General features: G+C 36.1%; 1 protein-coding gene across 3 annotated transcripts in view; it reads left to right on the top strand.

Annotated features, from left to right (window-relative positions):
* Nucleotides 1-16,751, top strand: part of LNPK (lunapark, ER junction formation factor) — a 44,808-nt gene that overhangs the window by 18,173 nt on the left and 9,884 nt on the right. For all 3 annotated transcript variants that reach the window (XM_009278597.2, XM_019471897.1, XM_009278596.2), the window contains exons 7-10: nucleotides 3,069-3,149; nucleotides 3,237-3,288; nucleotides 10,826-11,044; nucleotides 16,382-16,487. In XM_009278597.2, the coding sequence (XP_009276872.1) occupies nucleotides 3,069-3,149; nucleotides 3,237-3,288; nucleotides 10,826-11,044; nucleotides 16,382-16,487 (458 nt within the window). The remainder of the gene's footprint in view (nucleotides 1-3,068; nucleotides 3,150-3,236; nucleotides 3,289-10,825; nucleotides 11,045-16,381; nucleotides 16,488-16,751) is intronic.

The raw sequence follows: 16,751 nt of genomic DNA, 5'->3' as shown, positions 1-16,751 counted from the left end.
ACTGTTTGCATGGATCTATCCAGAGTATACTTGATTATTGTGGCTTAAATGATTTATTTCCTATTTTAAGGAAACTTTTGCTATGTGTACTTGCATATCTTACATGGTAGACTGAAATGCATCTTGTGGCTTTGTGTGAACATAAAGGAATACCTCTCCATAGTTGGATTTGAACATACCAAGTAATTCAATTTAAGAACTCACATGGTAGTATGGCGAATAAGTAGTTTGCACTGTGCCAATACTTCAGACTTCCAGTTGCTAAATCGCATTTACAAGAAGCTTAAAATACATTACTCGTATTACTTTTAAATATAGGCAACTGATGTCGCTGCCACAGGAATTCTGTTTGGTTGCCAGTTGGAAAGGAGGCCATCCATGCAATTATTCATAGGAGAGAATAATTGCATGCATTGCATAATAACATGACCATGCTTCTTTATTAAGATGTGGTTCATTCCATGAAATAAGTTTGAAAAATCCATGATTAGGCTGGTATTAACTTTCATAGAGACTTTACTTGTGATCCTGGTTACTCAGCATTTAAGCTTGACAATAATAAACTATGATTTAGCCCTTGGCAGAAAGTAGACAATGTTTTTGTGGGAAGAGTTTTGGATCTCAGAGAAGAGTATATTATAGAAAAAGAGCAGGAGGTGTTGAGCAATTTGCTGTGTTAGTGAGCCAGTGCTCAGCACTAGGTTAACCTTTCCAAGGTTATCCTTCAGGATGGTGAATAATCCAGAAGTCAGTATGTTGAGTTGCATTTACAAATGAGCTTGCTGTGGCAGTGCACAAGCCAGTTTCCTCTGCTATGCAAATGTAGAGATAGTATTTAAATTTTACACAGGCCCTTATTTGCTTCTAGTAATTAGACTAATTTGCTCAAAGAGTAAGTAAACTTTGACCTGTTTGATTCCTTACTTGGTATTGTCAGTCAAATTTCAATTGATTTCAGAAAAATACATCCTAGAAGTGAAACCATGAGAACTGTGAGTGTGCTTATAGAAATCTTGACAATTTCTATATATTTTCAAGGAATTTGCAGAGTCAGTTGTGAAACTGAATTCTTGTTCAGATTCAGCTTTACTAGAACTATAAAGCTATATATGAATTTCAAAATATGAAGAGTAACTTGTTGAATTATCCAATAACTATATAATGTGAAGAATAACTTTGACATCTGAATTTTGTGGCAAGAGCTAAATTTTTCCATTTCAAAATGTTACTGTTTTTGCAAAACTTCTATATCCACAAATAACTACCATCCTATCTAATACTGCTATAGCAAGAAGTGTGTTAGATAAGGAAAGTGTCAAGTGATGGTGGAGCATTCTGTTTTCTCTCTTCCTAAAGGTCACTTTGTCCTGCAGAAGGTTATTTCTCATTTTCCTGTGTGGCTATAAAGACAATTGCATGCATTATGTTCATTGATGTAAAGTGACTAGGGATTTTTTATTTTGATTTGGGGGCCAGATATTGACACTGACTGTTATCACTTCCCCGCTTTGCAGCTTCACCTCGCTAACCTTACCCCTTCATATAAAGGTCTGCCTTATGGTTTTCACTTTTATAAGCAATAAATACTTTATTTTTCCTATTAGACCCTTAATTCTGATCTTATTGCACTGTGTGGCATTTGTTTTACGAAGTTAGTGGGTTAACTCCAAAGTCCTGCTGAAATACAAGTTTAGGAAATTGATTTTTACTTCCTTCTTCACTCCCTTTTGTTTCAGCAGTCCTTAATTAACCGCCTGGGTCATATTCCTTGCCTTAAACTTCTGGTAGTGCGTGTAGGAGTGAGCTGTTAAATGGATACTGTATATCCATTAAATTGGGTGAATTTTATTTAGCTTCTGAGGTCTCTGTAATTCTGAGGTCTGTCTAAAGGTAAAACACCTACAAGGTCTGTATACGCAGAATGGCTGAAACTTTAGTTTCTCACTAGCTAAATAATGGTGTAAAAGTCATGTTAACGTGTACCATTTGTTATTTTAGCAGTGATAAATGAGTTTGAGGAAACTTAGTTTTTTTGACCACTGACCTTTTCAGTTTTGCAGTTTATGCCAACAGCAAACTTAAGAACAAACAAACCCCCCACTTTTAGCTGAACATGGCCATTAGTCAGCATATCTAGGAGAAAAGGTCTGCTTAAGATACTGTAAAATGCATTATAACTTCTATACATATTAGCTATTTGTCATAACTTCAACTATCTCCGTTTTAAAGTTAAGCTTCTTCTGACGTTGGCTGTTAACCACTAAAATGATACTTTACTAGTGATTACTTTTTTAATTAAGCCCATGTATTAGCTATAAAGCCGCTTGAGTGCATTGTAAATAAAACGCTATAATAATGAAGTGCTTTAATTACACTCCCTAAAGTATGCATAGTTCTCAGTAAATTTTTTTATTTAAATTCTTAACATGTTCCCTTTTTTTGAAAAGCACTTTGAATCACTGTAAAGATGGAGATCCAGCCTTTAAAGTCATTTGAGCAAATTCCATGGCTGTTCTCTAGTTAGTGAGTTTTCGCAGCATTTGCAGCAAGCTAATTGCTTCTGCTAATAAATAATCTAAAATCGATGCTGACAGCAGTTAATTGGCACAGAGACTTTATTCTGTAAAGCATTTGGCTAACGACCTTCCTTAAATTAATAGCATTAAGTGCTATGAGGAAATAAATCTAAGGAATTGCCTGTCATTCGCTTGTCATGTCTAATAACTTCCAATAATGATGGCTGATAGATTTTTGCACATTCCATTATTGAAGTTGGTGCATGTAATTATTCTCCTCATTATATGTAAACAATTAGCAATATTTGGTGTTTCCGTGCAATAAAGCTGTTAAATACAAGTAGCCCATTAGAGTTTAGAAACTATTTTTGAAAGCAAAATTTCATTTCCAGTGAATACAGCAAATCCGCAGGTATCTGAACACGCTACTGGTTCATTGGACTGAGCTTCACCTTTTGGTAACATTAATAAGTTGCTTGTAGATGGGAGAATGGTGGGGGGGGAAATACTTTGAAGAATTCTGTATTGATGTGCAGAACCTTTTGTTTCCAGCTTGAGGAAGTAATGGAGAAGGAAACGTACAAGACTGCTAAATTAATCCTTGAAAGGTTTGATCCAGAATCAAGTGCAAAGGTAAGAATCTTGTATTGATACTGATTTAATATGAAAGATACCGTGGAGCTGAACATTCAGATAATGTTATTTATAATTAATTGGCAGGAGGCTGAACTGCCATCTACTGGAACATCTGCAACCCCAAGACCTGGACAAGGTAATAGCCCTGTAAAATGGCTGCTCTTTAGCATAGATACTCGTCTTTCATAGCAATTTCCACTCTAGAAGTCTGTCTGTGATAAAATTTGTAGATCAATTGACCTTTATTTAGAGTTAATAGACTGTTTATTAGACTATGCCCATTACTGTTCTGTATTTTTCAGACAGGGAATCTATTACTAAAGGCTGATGCTCTTCTAGACAGCAGGATGTTTAATGCTGCTTGATGCTAAAGCAGAATGAAAATTAACTTCTTGTGGCATACTTGCAATTTTTCTAGAATGCTAAGGTGCTTTCAAATCTTGTGTAATGTTCATTGATGTAGTTTTCAATTCTGTTTCTATTTCTGGCTAGTTAGACATTTCCTAATGCAGTGCTTAAACTACTTTTATATGGTGGATGGAGAGATTCCACAAAGCTAGTGCAGAAATCAGGTATTTTCTAGATGCAAAGAATGGACAGTTCTTACTAGTTTATGATGTTCCATTTAAAGGTGCTGTTGAATAAAATAATAAAAGAAATATAAAAAACTTGCATGCATTTCAAGGAAGCCTTGTTTCTAGATTGCACACACAGGTTTCAAGTCTGGAAAGATCTCTCCCCCCATTCTTCTTCCAGTAGAATGTTTGCATTAAAAATGTGGACTGTAAATTAAAAAAAGAGATATTTATGCAAGCAAACTACAGTTAAGGTTTTCTTAAAATTGAGTATAAAATGCTGTAGTTAAACTGAAAATGCTAGTATTAACACAGTATAAAGGGCAACTTGTGTTATAATACTGAAGATACCTACAAAGATCTGTCTCAAAGTGTGAGTACTAATTTGCTGTTATAACCAACTTAGACCTGTAGAGGCTGGTGCTCAAAGTAAACTGCAGAATCTGATGTGCATAATTTTCCATAAAATAAACCTTGCTTTAGAGAGCATATATTAGAATTGTCAACTTTGTGTCTAATTCTTGTGAGTAACCAAACTTTTATTTGTCATTTTTTGCTCTTGGGAGTGCTGGTTTTGATGGGTGTGGAGCACCTGGATTTACTAACAAAGGTGTTTATAAGCTGCATGGTCAAATCCACTGTTTTGTTCTTCTTGCTTAGCTTCAAATTGTTGTGAAAACATTTTTAGCCCATTCTTACTTGCTGACATTGACAGTGAGTAGTTGCAGTGAAGTACGTTAGCAGTAAAGCTTTTATTTCTTCTGGTTCCTAGGCACAACAGCTTTTTCTCAAGTTTGCTCCTTACCTGTCTCTCCCATCATTCCATTTCTGCGGCATTCATAGTTTTTTAAGGCTGAAGGGCCATCCTGACATCCTGTTCTGTTCTCTGTCCTAATACAGCTCATGGGTGGTTGCCAAGAATTTTCTGACATACCTGTAATGTTTAGGTAGTCTATGTGGTTTTTTTTTTAACTCTTTATATTCATCCTTCTTCTTGAGATATGTTAGAAATCACTCCAGAAGTAGGGTGACAGATCTGTTTGTAGAGTGCAAGTAATGCTGACCAGGGGATGAAACTGCCTGGAAATGTGTGTTTCGATGTAGAGATCTAGAGATAACGAGATATAAATTAAATAGACGATGAGAAGTCTTTAGTCACCCTGGCTTTATTAAGAGATATCACCAGCATTTTTGAAACTCCTAAGGAATTATAGGATTGTTCTCTTCCACTCTGCCCAGGCTGTGTAAGTAGTGATAGTGACAAGTGAGTTGCTCAGTCTCTGTTAGTTAACTAGCCTTGTGTGTGTATGGGTTTACAAAGCACAGTGCGTGTACTTTTGATCCAGGGTTCTGAGTTAGTCAAAAGCAGGTTAGTTAGATACAGCATATGGCATGTTGTGTTGATTTTGACTTGACTGTTAATAGAAGGGCTATGAGGGAGAGGTTCTGAGAGAGTTAGAAGTATTTCTGAAAGCCAGCCACTACAGGCTGTGGTCTACATTAGTAAGTGTGGTATAATAGGAGTAGATTTGTAGAGTGAAACAGTTGTTGCTGAGGAGTTTGCCTACACTGTATATGTTTAGGGGTTTTTATTTAGGGCTAGCTCTAAACTGGTCTCATGGGCCTGGTGGAGGGCATCTTACATTCTTCTCAAATGAAACTAAACTGAAAGTGCTGCTCTCTGAGACTGTGTTGTGGTGTGGACCAGAGAACTCTGTGGGGACACAATTGAGAAAATATAAAGTACACTTCTGATTCAAACATTCAACTACTTTGGGTGCATCCACATTAAGGTAAGCAATCTACTTTGTCCTGAATAAAAGTGCAGTTTAGACTTGGAAAGGATTTTGGAAAACAAATTTTCTAAGTTATCATGGTTTACGGTTGGATTTTGGAAAACAAATTTTGTAAGTTATCATGGTTTACGGTTGGATTTGATGATCTTAAGGGTCTTTTCCAACCTAAATGATTCTATGATTCTATATAACTTTGTTTGTATACAGCACAACTTCCTTTTTTCTTTTTTTTTTTCCAATCTGTTCTCTAACACATTGAATTTAGAATTGGTGCTGCTTTTTGTCCATGTAAAAGTGGATATTCAGACTATTGTATTTTGTAGATGCATTATAGTTCAGGAGGGACATGTTGTGTTTGGCTTTAGCTTCTGAAATTGTGGAGACTTATTTTCTAAATAACTTGTTCTTGGTATGTGCAGTAATTACTTCAGTCTTTAGCTATCAAAAAACTACTAGCGTATTGCTATTCACACTGAATAATATCTGCCCAAAACAAATATTAGCTTCTGTTCTGTGCAGTATATAACTTACTGTAACTAGATGATGCCTTAATGTGGTTGTGGTGTAATTTGGTGTATGCAATATGTGGTAGAATTAGTGATATGGAATACTAAAATATCTGTTAACAAGTTAACATTAAAGCTTCCTTGATCTTTTCTTTGCTCACTTTGGACACAAACTAGCGAGGCAGCAGAACTCATTATCTTGAGCTCTGTAATTGAGTCTTTTTGAAAAGAGGGTAAATAATGACCAATGTGTAAGCAGATTGGACAATGTTGTGTACGAGTCAGCTGATGAAAGGTTAGTTGGTGTGTTTTTGACTTACCAGCTGAAATGGAAACTTGTGCATTATGGTAATTAGTACAAAGATTTAGTCAGCATTACATGATAGCTGGTTCTCAGAAAAACAACTGGTAGTGCCCCAATTTTCATATGCATTTAGCTCTTTTTGCAGTTTTTGTGATTGTGACATGCACTTCTTAAATAATTGTAATTTTAACAGATGATTCAGGTGAATCTTGAGTTTGGCATAAGAAAGCACCTGGAAATCCAGAAGGAAAGGAATTTGAAAACTTAAGTGCAATTTTATCTATTCAGAAATGTTTTGAGGGGTAGAGTTAATGAGCATATAGTTATTCAGTACTTTGACCATATGAAAAAAAAGGGTAAGTATATATTGGCAGTGGAATAAATATTTATCAACAATATCCTGTTGTGGATACCTGCTCCCTTCATTGTGCTAATAGAACTGTTAGCAGGGCTGTATTGTAAATGAGATCACTCCATGACCTGAATTAAAAATAATGCAATAACAGATGGTTGCAAGCTGTGGGATGGGTACAGGCACGAGTAGGAAGAAAGACAATTCTTGTTTGGTCTTTGCCCCTAAAGCCAACAAGTTATGTGAACTATATATTGATCTGCATTGTGCTCTAGCTCTTTAAAAATGATGCATTCTTCTCTACAAAAATCAAGGAGTTTTGAAGTGAGTGAGAAATAAAATAGTTATGCTTGTAAACATGAAAGATACAGCTGTCTCACCGCTGGCAGTATCTTAATATTCTTTAAGAGATCATACTGGATCATCAGTTGTGAGTAGTAGCCCTGTTAAGTAATGTGTCTGCTTATGTATCTGTATTGTTCAGTGCTGGTAACTGCAGAATTTGGACTCCAGTGTGCTTGAAGAATGAAAGTTCTATTTTTAAGTTATTTATCTGTCTTCATATGGTTGGTTTGCAGATGCACAAAAATCATTCAGGGAGGAAAAAACCTTGGAAAATTACAAAACGTCATTAAAACTACATCAGCAGTAGCTGTATATTGTGTTAGTGTTGAGACCTGACGGGCGTGTTACTCAGCTAACTTGTAGATCTTGAATTATGGAAATCTGGAACTTTGCAAGAGGCTCATTATTAACACATTGCATCTCAACATAAGGCAATTTGAGAAGTATATACATCACATCCAGTTACTGTAGAAGAATATTAGTGCTGTTATTGTGGAAGCAGGCAGCAGGTTTAAAAGGAATTGGAGGAATTCACAGGCAACAGGGTCCATATGTGATACTAAAATGATTAGATAGGGCTGTACTCTCTAACGTCCCTGACAATGCGTTTATGGATCCTGGGAGGGGTATTAGAGGTGTAGGCAACAGAAATCGTTCAGGTTTGTGTGTTGTCATTAAATAACATCTACAACCACTCTAAGAGATGAAATACTGGCATGGATGGGCTGTTGGTCTCTCCAAGGAGAGCATTTCTCATTTTCTCATAATGTAAGTTCTTCTGGTAACTTCTCTTACTTAGGGAGCAGCAGAGTGTTGGCAAGTTCTCTTAAATAGGAAATAAGAATAGAGTGAAAGCCAAATGAACTTTTGAGGGGTGGGGGTGGGGAAAGCCTTGTGAATAACCTGGTATCATTTTGTGGAAACTATCTTACCTCTGTAATGAGACTAAAACTACTGAAGCACATCTCTCTAATACTGACTGTAAAGTACTTGGGCTCAACATCTTTGTAGGAACAAAAATAAAGGGAAAGAGTTATTAAAGTAGCAACAACTTTTTAAAAATTGAAAGTGTTTTTAAAGGAGGCTTGCCAAAAATGACCCTTCAGAAAGAACAGGCAAAAGGGGCAAAGCTCTTGCAGGTGGCATGGAAATTGTTTAGGAATAGTGTATTATGGGCTCAGAATGTGGATATATCCATGACCTATTGAAACAGACTCAGAGCTGTTAAGCAACCAAAATTGACGTGCTTAAACCACATGGTATAGGAAGATAGCCTTCAAAATGTAGAAGTAACATCCATATGTAGAAAGTATAGTCATGATCTTTGGCATTTTATATGTAAAACCATAATAAAGCAGGCTTTGTAATGAAAAAGAATGAAGAAAATCTTAGCAGTGGTAAAATGTCTTGTAGAAAGTATAGTCATGATCTTTGGCATTTTATATGTAAAACCATAATAAAGCAGGCTTTGTAATGAAAAAGAATGAAGAAAATCTTAGCAGTGGATTAAAATGTCTTTTTATAGATATTTAAAATGATCTTGGAACAAGTAGAGTTAGGCTTCATATTTATCGCTCATTTTTTTGAAGATCTGTGGAGCTGAGAAGAGTTGAGAAATTGCATACCTTTAGCTTGATTTTTGAAACTAGTACATGACTGGAAACTATAACACAAGCTTGAACATATGGATAAATAAATCATGGGGCAGAATCAATATATTGTTTGTAGATGAGTCATGCCTGTTGGTCAGGTGGCATGGAGAGGATGATGCAATTATTCTAGTGTAGTTAGACTTGAAAGGTTACTACTAAGGTCTCTCACAAAAAGCTCTCAAAGAAATGTTAGTGGTGAGTGAGGTTCATCATAAATGAATTCTTGATTAAAATAAAACTTTCAACACAGGAGCAGTTTTCAAAATAGAAACAAGTCACCAAGGAAACCTTAAAGGAATTTCTGCAACTACTTCACCAATTTATCCTGGTTTCCAGATTTTGAACAGTTTAGTGAGGGGACAAACTTTACTTGCTAAAACCAAGTTAAAATACAGAATCTTCATACTCATTGAGTGATCTAACTTGGACAATAAAGTTGTGTGAAGTAATTCAGTCAAGCACATGAAGGTCTGGCAGGGGAAAACTAGTAATTTGTTCTGCTCTGTAGGAAACTGAACTAGGTGGATGTTTAGTAAGACTTTGTGCAGTTGTAGTCTTCTAACTGGTGATACCAAAGAGTCTTTTAGTTTTTCTTCTGGTGCATATTAATCCTATTTATTTGTACAGATAAGTAGGCAAGAACATAGCCTATGTATGTTGCAATTTCATGCTACTAGATGTTGGCGATTTTCCAACAGAACTTTGATGTTTGACCTAGTACTCCAGTGTTAGCAACTCTTTCTTTAGCTAGTGTAAGCTGATGTCACACACTCCCTGCCTCCTCCAGCCTATACAAAAGCTTAGCGTGAGTAGTATTGTACTTTCGGGGACAGGGATCATTCCTTCGGACTTCAGCACACCTACCTCCCCGTGGCTGGTTGCCAGTGGACCTGTAAACTGCCTGCTAAGGCCTTAAACTCTTCCAGCCTGACACAAAGTCAGCAGATAAAATCTTTCTGATCTTGAAACTCAGGGAGATGAATTTAAAGTCCAATTCTAATGTTAAATTCCATTTGCTGTGAAGGAAGACAAGCAAGCTTGTTCAAACTAATGTGGGTGCTAGATACTAACTCTGTAGGGTACTATAGCCTTAGGTGTAGGCATTCTTGGGGTGTACCTTTTAGTGACTAAGCTGTCACTTGTTAACCATGTTAATGTCGGCAGCCCTAAAGTGAGGGTTATATTTCAATTTGATTTGTTGCAGAAGTATTTCAAAGTATTTCAAAGGCTTCCTAGAGGTTATTAGGTATAGATGGGATGAGAAATAGATGATAGTGACTGCTGTTTATGAGCACTGTTCCTGGCTTGTTTTGGGGAACAAACTCACGTATAAATATAATGGAACTTCAGGTTTGCATGAATAATATAAAATCCAAACTTTAATATATTACTGGGATGATATTCCCATTGGTGTTAATGAGAACTCTGGCTTCAGGTAAGAACAACTGAGGAAACCTATTAAGTTTTTCATAATACCGATTTAATAGTAACTCTGATAGTGGAGTGAGAAGAGGTAAAAGTAAGGACATGTTCCAGCAGAGCTCGTTCTTGCTTCGTGACAATTCAAGCACGTGGCTTGTTGGTAGGGTTGCTGAAAAAAGGGAATGAAACTATATGATCTGAATGGAGCATTACATTTTCTTCTGGCTTTAGAATCGTTTCATTTATCCAATCTGAAAAATTTTTAATAACTCTGGGCACTTAGTCTGACTATTTTAGACATTGACTGAATATTTTTTTGATCCCATGGAAAGCTAAATACTTGGAAACATGTTTAAACCATAGAGTAAAAACAGTGGTCAGTTCTGTCTGTACATTGTGGTTTGAATCTAGCTGTTCCTATCTCCAGCATTCTGCCTTAAAGAACAGAATCGTAAGGTAGGTGTCTGCTAATTTTCTTATAGAAGAATTTTCCCCTAAGTATTTAACAGTTAATGATTATTGCTATTAAAACATAGAAATAAACCTGACACAGAATACTATGGCACGCTCAGCCAGGCAGCTGGTGATCTTTAGTTATGGACCTTTCTGGTTTTGTTTGACTCTGTAATTTACTGATTGGAATAACGATATTAATGTACTTTTACTAATCACTTGCTTATAATGCTAGATGTTAAATTCAGTATGCACATGTTCTTGTCAGAAATTCGTCAGAGGACCACAGCTCAAAGAAATGCTTCTACACCCCTGCCTGCGACTCCTAAACAAGGCTCTCCAAAATCACTGGTTCCAGCATCTCCTAATCTGCAAAGAGACACATCAGCTCTGAGGGGACCCCCAGAAAGAACAGTTGTGCCATCCTTGCAGTCAAATGTTTTACCAAGACGCCCTGGATCCCCTGCTACTTCAGTGCCTGGAATGGGTAAACAGAGCACTTAATGTTATTTACAGTTTATATTGTTTTCTCTGGTTACCAATAAAATAGGCCATTTTCAGACAGTATGGAAATGGCATTTCATTTGTAAATAGCAGAGCAGTTATCTGATTAAGCAGGAGTTCCATATTCAATTAGCCATAACTCTTTACAGCTGGCACCTTTTGATGCTGAAACCTATTGCCTGAGCTCATTTAACTGTTATGGCTTCTTTGTTTAAATGGCAATAAAACTTTGCAGTATTCTGTAGTCAACAATATAGCATACCTTTTTATGTTCTTAGTTTAGAAGAGCTCTACACTTATATAAATCAGGTACGGAGGAGAACACTTTCAGAATACATTCATGTTTCTCACTAAACCCTGCACATATTTTTTTAACATGCATCTTGACATTTATTTAAATTTTTACTCTAGGAGGTATAGTCATGCAATCTATACTCATAGATTAAAGTGTAAAATACCAAATACACCAGAAAAGTTGTCTGTTGTAGCTGAATTCTTCTAAAATCGCATTGTTATTTTGGTACAAGAGTCAAAACTTTAGCAACAGGTTGAAATCTGGTAGAAATGAGTGCTCCTTAAAATTTGGTTTCATATCCTGAAAATACTTTTCCCTTGATTTCTGGCTTGGTGTTCAGATGGGATGGACTTTATTAAATAGAACATGAACCAGAAAAGTTGTCTGTTGTAGCTGAATTCTTCTAAAATCGCATTGTTATTTTGGTACAAGAGTCAAAACTTTAGCAACAGGTTGAAATCTGGTAGAAATGAGTGCTCCTTAAAATTTGGTTTCATATCCTGAAAATACTTTTCCCTTGATTTCTGGCTTGGTGTTCAGATGGGATGGACTTAATTAAATAGAAAATGAACTAAATTCTGTAGGAGGGATAGCAAAATTTGAGAGTTTTGGGGCGAGGCATTGTTCTCATTCTCCTCATAGATGGTAAAGCTGTGTATGGGTTAGTGCCAGGCCTTTCGTTTGTTGCAGGATGTCTGGCAAGTTGGATCACAAGGCAAGAAAGGAGATGAAATGCTGTCTTGAAAATAGAAGGGATGCAACTTGCCAAGAATCTTCTGAGCACCACTGTAATGTGGAGTAGTTCTTTGCTCTTTATACAGTGATCAAGAATATTTTTCTCTGCCCTGTGTTCCTGATTTTTAACTTTAAGTTACTTAAGTCTTACAAACTGCTTGTCCTTGCTTACTAACTTCCATGATACAATCTAAAAGTAGGACTATACATAATATATTGACACCTGGTCTCTTAATGGAAGATCTTAGGCAGCTGAATGTTAAAATGGCTGTTCGTATTGTTTAGTGTAGTGGAATAAACTTGTCATGAAAAGTTGTGATCTCTCACTTTTCTGCAGAGTCCATTAGCCCTTATTTTTTGTTAGTAATTGTTTACCTGTGTTATGAAACTGCTACATTTGTTTTTATCCCTGAAGTGAACTGTAAAGGCAAGTTATTAGTAAGTCTTGATTATCTTGAAGTACCAGAAATCGGCTCCTTGCACCAGGAACTGGTCATTTCGTTACAAACCACATTTACTGAAACCTGCTTACTGAAAATTCCTTAATGAGTTTAAAATCGCATGCTCCTTCTTGTTTAAGAAGCTGGCTATATAATGAAATAATGTCAGCTATATAATAGTTTTATTCTTAGGGGAAGATTCAGGCACATTGAATAAGCTGCATGAAATTCAGCCTTTACTGCAGAAATGGTTTAGAGGAAGAAGGGAAAAAAAATTGACTTGTTTGGAAGGACAGTTGCCAAGCCTGTTAATTAAAATATTTAATGCAGTTTTTGTGATAAAGCTTTGTAGGCACATTTCTTTTCCACTGATTACTGGTATTTTGACCAAACATGTTATTTTGTCGTAGAAAGCAATGGAAGCCACTGCAATTGTCAGTTAATGTGGAAGCCCTGTTTTCTCTTGAATTTCTGCAAACCTTCCAGGCATATAAAATCTCAGTCATGTAGCTGTAGTGCAAAGTATGTAAATTCAGTATCTATAAGAGTAATATCATTGCATCTAAGTTTATGCATGGCTTGCAACAAATATGAATAGCCTTAATTATCTCTACTTTAGAGAAGATTGATTCTCCTTTACAAAATATAGTATAATGAAAATGAATTATTAATTTAACGTATATTACCACAGAGCTCCCATATGTTTGAAAATTAATAACCAGCAGGTAGTTGAGAGTTTGCCAAGCTTTGCAGAAATGACCGGTCTTTCTACAATGATTGCTTTTGATGTTTATATTAATTACTGGTGTCCATAACAGCATGAGAACCAAGATGGTTGGTTTGAGTTATTAGTAGGCAGGTAATTGAAGTTGTTCTTGGAGCGTGTTACGAAGTTTCATTCTAGGTAACTTTATTTAATTTTTACCTTGTTTATTAACTTCTAGAAACTTTTCATATACTGGTGATACACAGGTCACGAAAATTTGGTCTTTTGAATATAGGGCTAAATACATGTTTGAGTGTTAGCCAGGTATTCACAAAATTATTCTAGAGTTTTAATTTTATTGCAGATTGTATCAGTGCTCCAGATCTTTACTTCACACCTATGTAGGACGTTGTCCATTCACTTTTTTTAATGGAAGTATTGGGTCTTTCAGGTTTTTGTGAAGCTTTAGGAAATGCATTTGGCTTGACCTCTTCTCTGGATAGCTTTTTCAGAATCTGTAAAATGAAGCATTAGGTCCAGTTTGTGTTGCACTGAATTTGTTCTGCCTTGCTGCTGTGAGGGTTTTCTTAGTCTGGGTTCCTGCTTGTTGACAGAATACAGGAATAACTTGGGAATGCATTCACTGATTGGTATCTCCTGAATTCAGTTCTCTTGTTTGTGAAAATGAGGATTATTTTAAAAACATTTGTGTAGAGCATGAAACTTTTTTGTGCTTATTGAAGGGTTGTAAATTGCAGTATTTTCTGATCAAATTTTATGGTGCTTGTAAAGATTAGGGCAGTCCATTTAGGTAAATTATCCAGTATTGAGGAGAGGTGTTTTGAAAGGCTGTGCTGTTAGAAATGTTGCAACCTTAATGGCAAGATTAGTCTCATTCTATGTGTCGCACTTCCAGAGGGCACTGCTGAAAATGTTTGATTCCTACAATGTTTCTGATGTTTGCCATAGAGGATGGAGGTTAGCTGTAGTGGCATTCAGCTTGAGGTTTACCACAATGTAGCACATTCTGCCCTAAGTTACTCTTTTTCCTTAGTTGCTCGGGTCTGTGGAGGTTAAAAGGTAGAAGGCTTGAGCTGGTAATTGCTGGCAGTTACATTTAATGCTGTATTTAAACTTAAAGCCCATCTTGGATCAGCTTATCAAATGGTAAGACTTGCTGTGTTGTCTTTGCCTGTGTATACTCTACTTAAGAGGTACCTGTTACTTCTGTGTGTGTGTTTATGAAAGTATCGGTTGCATCGGAAGTGATGACTGTGCATGTCCTGGTGCTGTCCCCAGCTAAGGTGCTACAAGTAAGCTAAATCTGTCTTCTAAGAAGCCACTGTTTTTTCCATGGTATCTTTCAATTAAATGTCCTTCTGAATTAATTCAACTTGCTAACAAACTCTACTCTCTTGGTAGTCCTTTATTTGGATTTTTTTAGAATCCTTTTTTGCACCTTCAGACAGTGGATTTAGGGTTTTTTTTTTTACCCTTTAGCTTTCTCTTTGTTTATTGGGCATTATGGGGGATTCTGTGAAACATACCTTCCCCAGAAAAATACTGGAAGCGTAGAGCAAATTGAAAAGAGAATTGTAGGCTGAATCTGTAGTCGCTAAAAGCCTTTCTTTTAAGCCATGCCTTTTGTATATGTTTTTACTGGATATAGCTAGAATAGCTACAAGCCAGAACCTCTTCCCTGAGAAAACACTGGTGACTCTTTGCGCCTTGAGAATTTTACTTCTACAAATTAAATATACTTAGTTCTTGCATGGCTTCAGATTACCATATGCTTTTCTCAGTATGAAACCTGCTAACATTAGTTGAATTTTTTTCTGTCTAACCTTCTTAACTATCTTGAGCTTGAATAGGACTTTTGCATTATTAGAAGTAATTTTGTCATTGGGTTAAACTGAGTCTCACTTGTCAGGTTTCATAATTTTGTCTTCAGGTGGCTTGAAACTGACCATTTTGTTACAGTTTCAGAGTTCTGAATGGACTGGTTCATTGTCCTACTCAGACATCCTTTTTTGTGGCCTTTGAATGTAATTCATAAATGTCTCACATTCAAGACTATCTGTCTGGTGTCTGTTTGTTGAAAGTACTGTAACTTAATACCTCCCGTGCTTGTGTAAAATGTCTCTTGGCCAGGCGGGGGGCCTTGGGAAGAAGTTTCAGATACTCAAATTATTTGAATAGTCACATCTGAATGATTCAGACATAGTGTCTTACTAAATCATGTTTTGCTCATTATGCATAGCATCTTCTGTTTTAAGGCTGGAAAGGAAGGTAGATATAAGAAATCAAAGCTACATAAACAGAAATTGGCAGCTTGCAGTGGTCTTGTACAATAGACTAGATGTTTTAAAACTTTGTGGAAAGACAAGTTTGTGCCACTGGTCTACTTTAGCTGCCATGTGTAAACAGAGGTGAAAAAGGCGGTACCAACTATTGCTGTTACCTGTTCTTAATGGAGTTTTATTTTGATAGTAGTTTGTTAAACACATGGGATATGAAAAATGATGTCTTAGTGGCCTTCTGGCTTCTTTGACTAAGCATAAATCTGAAAGTATCCAACTTTCCATTAAACATGGGATTACCAAAATGCCAAATGGCTAGACAGGTTTAATGTGTGGACTGAATGCACACTGAGGGCATGTTCATGTGGTATAGTAATTACACAGAAACCAGCGGGTGCTTCTTTGGTAACATCTTTAGTTCTTCTACTGTTGTAATTGATTTTACCAGATTTATTGGTGTAAACTTGAAGTGTTGAATATGCAGAGTTGAGAGTATATGAAGAAAACTCAATAAGGAGTTTTTATTTGCTTAAAAAACCTCTATTTGTGAGTAATCATTGAATACCATTGATGCCTTAAGTTCTTTAGAAATTACAAATTTAATTACGTCTCCAAGGTGTAAAAGTAGAGTGATTTAATAAGATTATAAGCTAAAGAAGCAGAAGAGGAACTTTCAACTATTGTGGGTTTAAAAACCTTACAGCTTTCCTAGTGGACTAAGAAATGTGGCCATGTGTATTAAGTAGATGCAATTATTTTATTACATTAGCATGCACAGTGAAATATCAGATTATATATAATAACATAGTTGAAAATAATTTTGACATAGTTCGTGTCTTCCTAGGTCTTCATCCTCCAGGCCCTCCTTTAGCAAGACCTATTCTTCCTCGAGAAAGAGGAGTTGTGGATAGAGTTATTGAATACTTGGTTGGCGATGGTCCTCAGAACAGGTAAAATGTTGCTAAAGGAAATACCTAAACACTTGAGATAGGAAGCTTCTTAACTTTTTTTTTAAGCCGACGGGTCAAGATTAAAAGAATTCCAAATTATTTTGTCTGAAATCTTTGTAATGAAATGGCCTTTTCTCAGTGCTTCACCTGAAATCTCTTTGTAGTAAAAATGGTTACATTTTGGTAAAATTAACCTCCCCTTTGGGTGGTATTAGCCATGTGATACAAAGAGAAAAAGCTATGGTCAAGTCGGTGAATGAATTA

Source organism: Aptenodytes forsteri, unplaced genomic scaffold (genome assembly GCF_000699145.1).
Source record: "Aptenodytes forsteri isolate BGI_AS27 unplaced genomic scaffold, ASM69914v1 Scaffold257, whole genome shotgun sequence".
Lineage (NCBI taxonomy): Eukaryota > Metazoa > Chordata > Aves > Sphenisciformes > Spheniscidae > Aptenodytes > Aptenodytes forsteri.
This window is presented reverse-complemented; position numbering and strand designations above follow the sequence as displayed.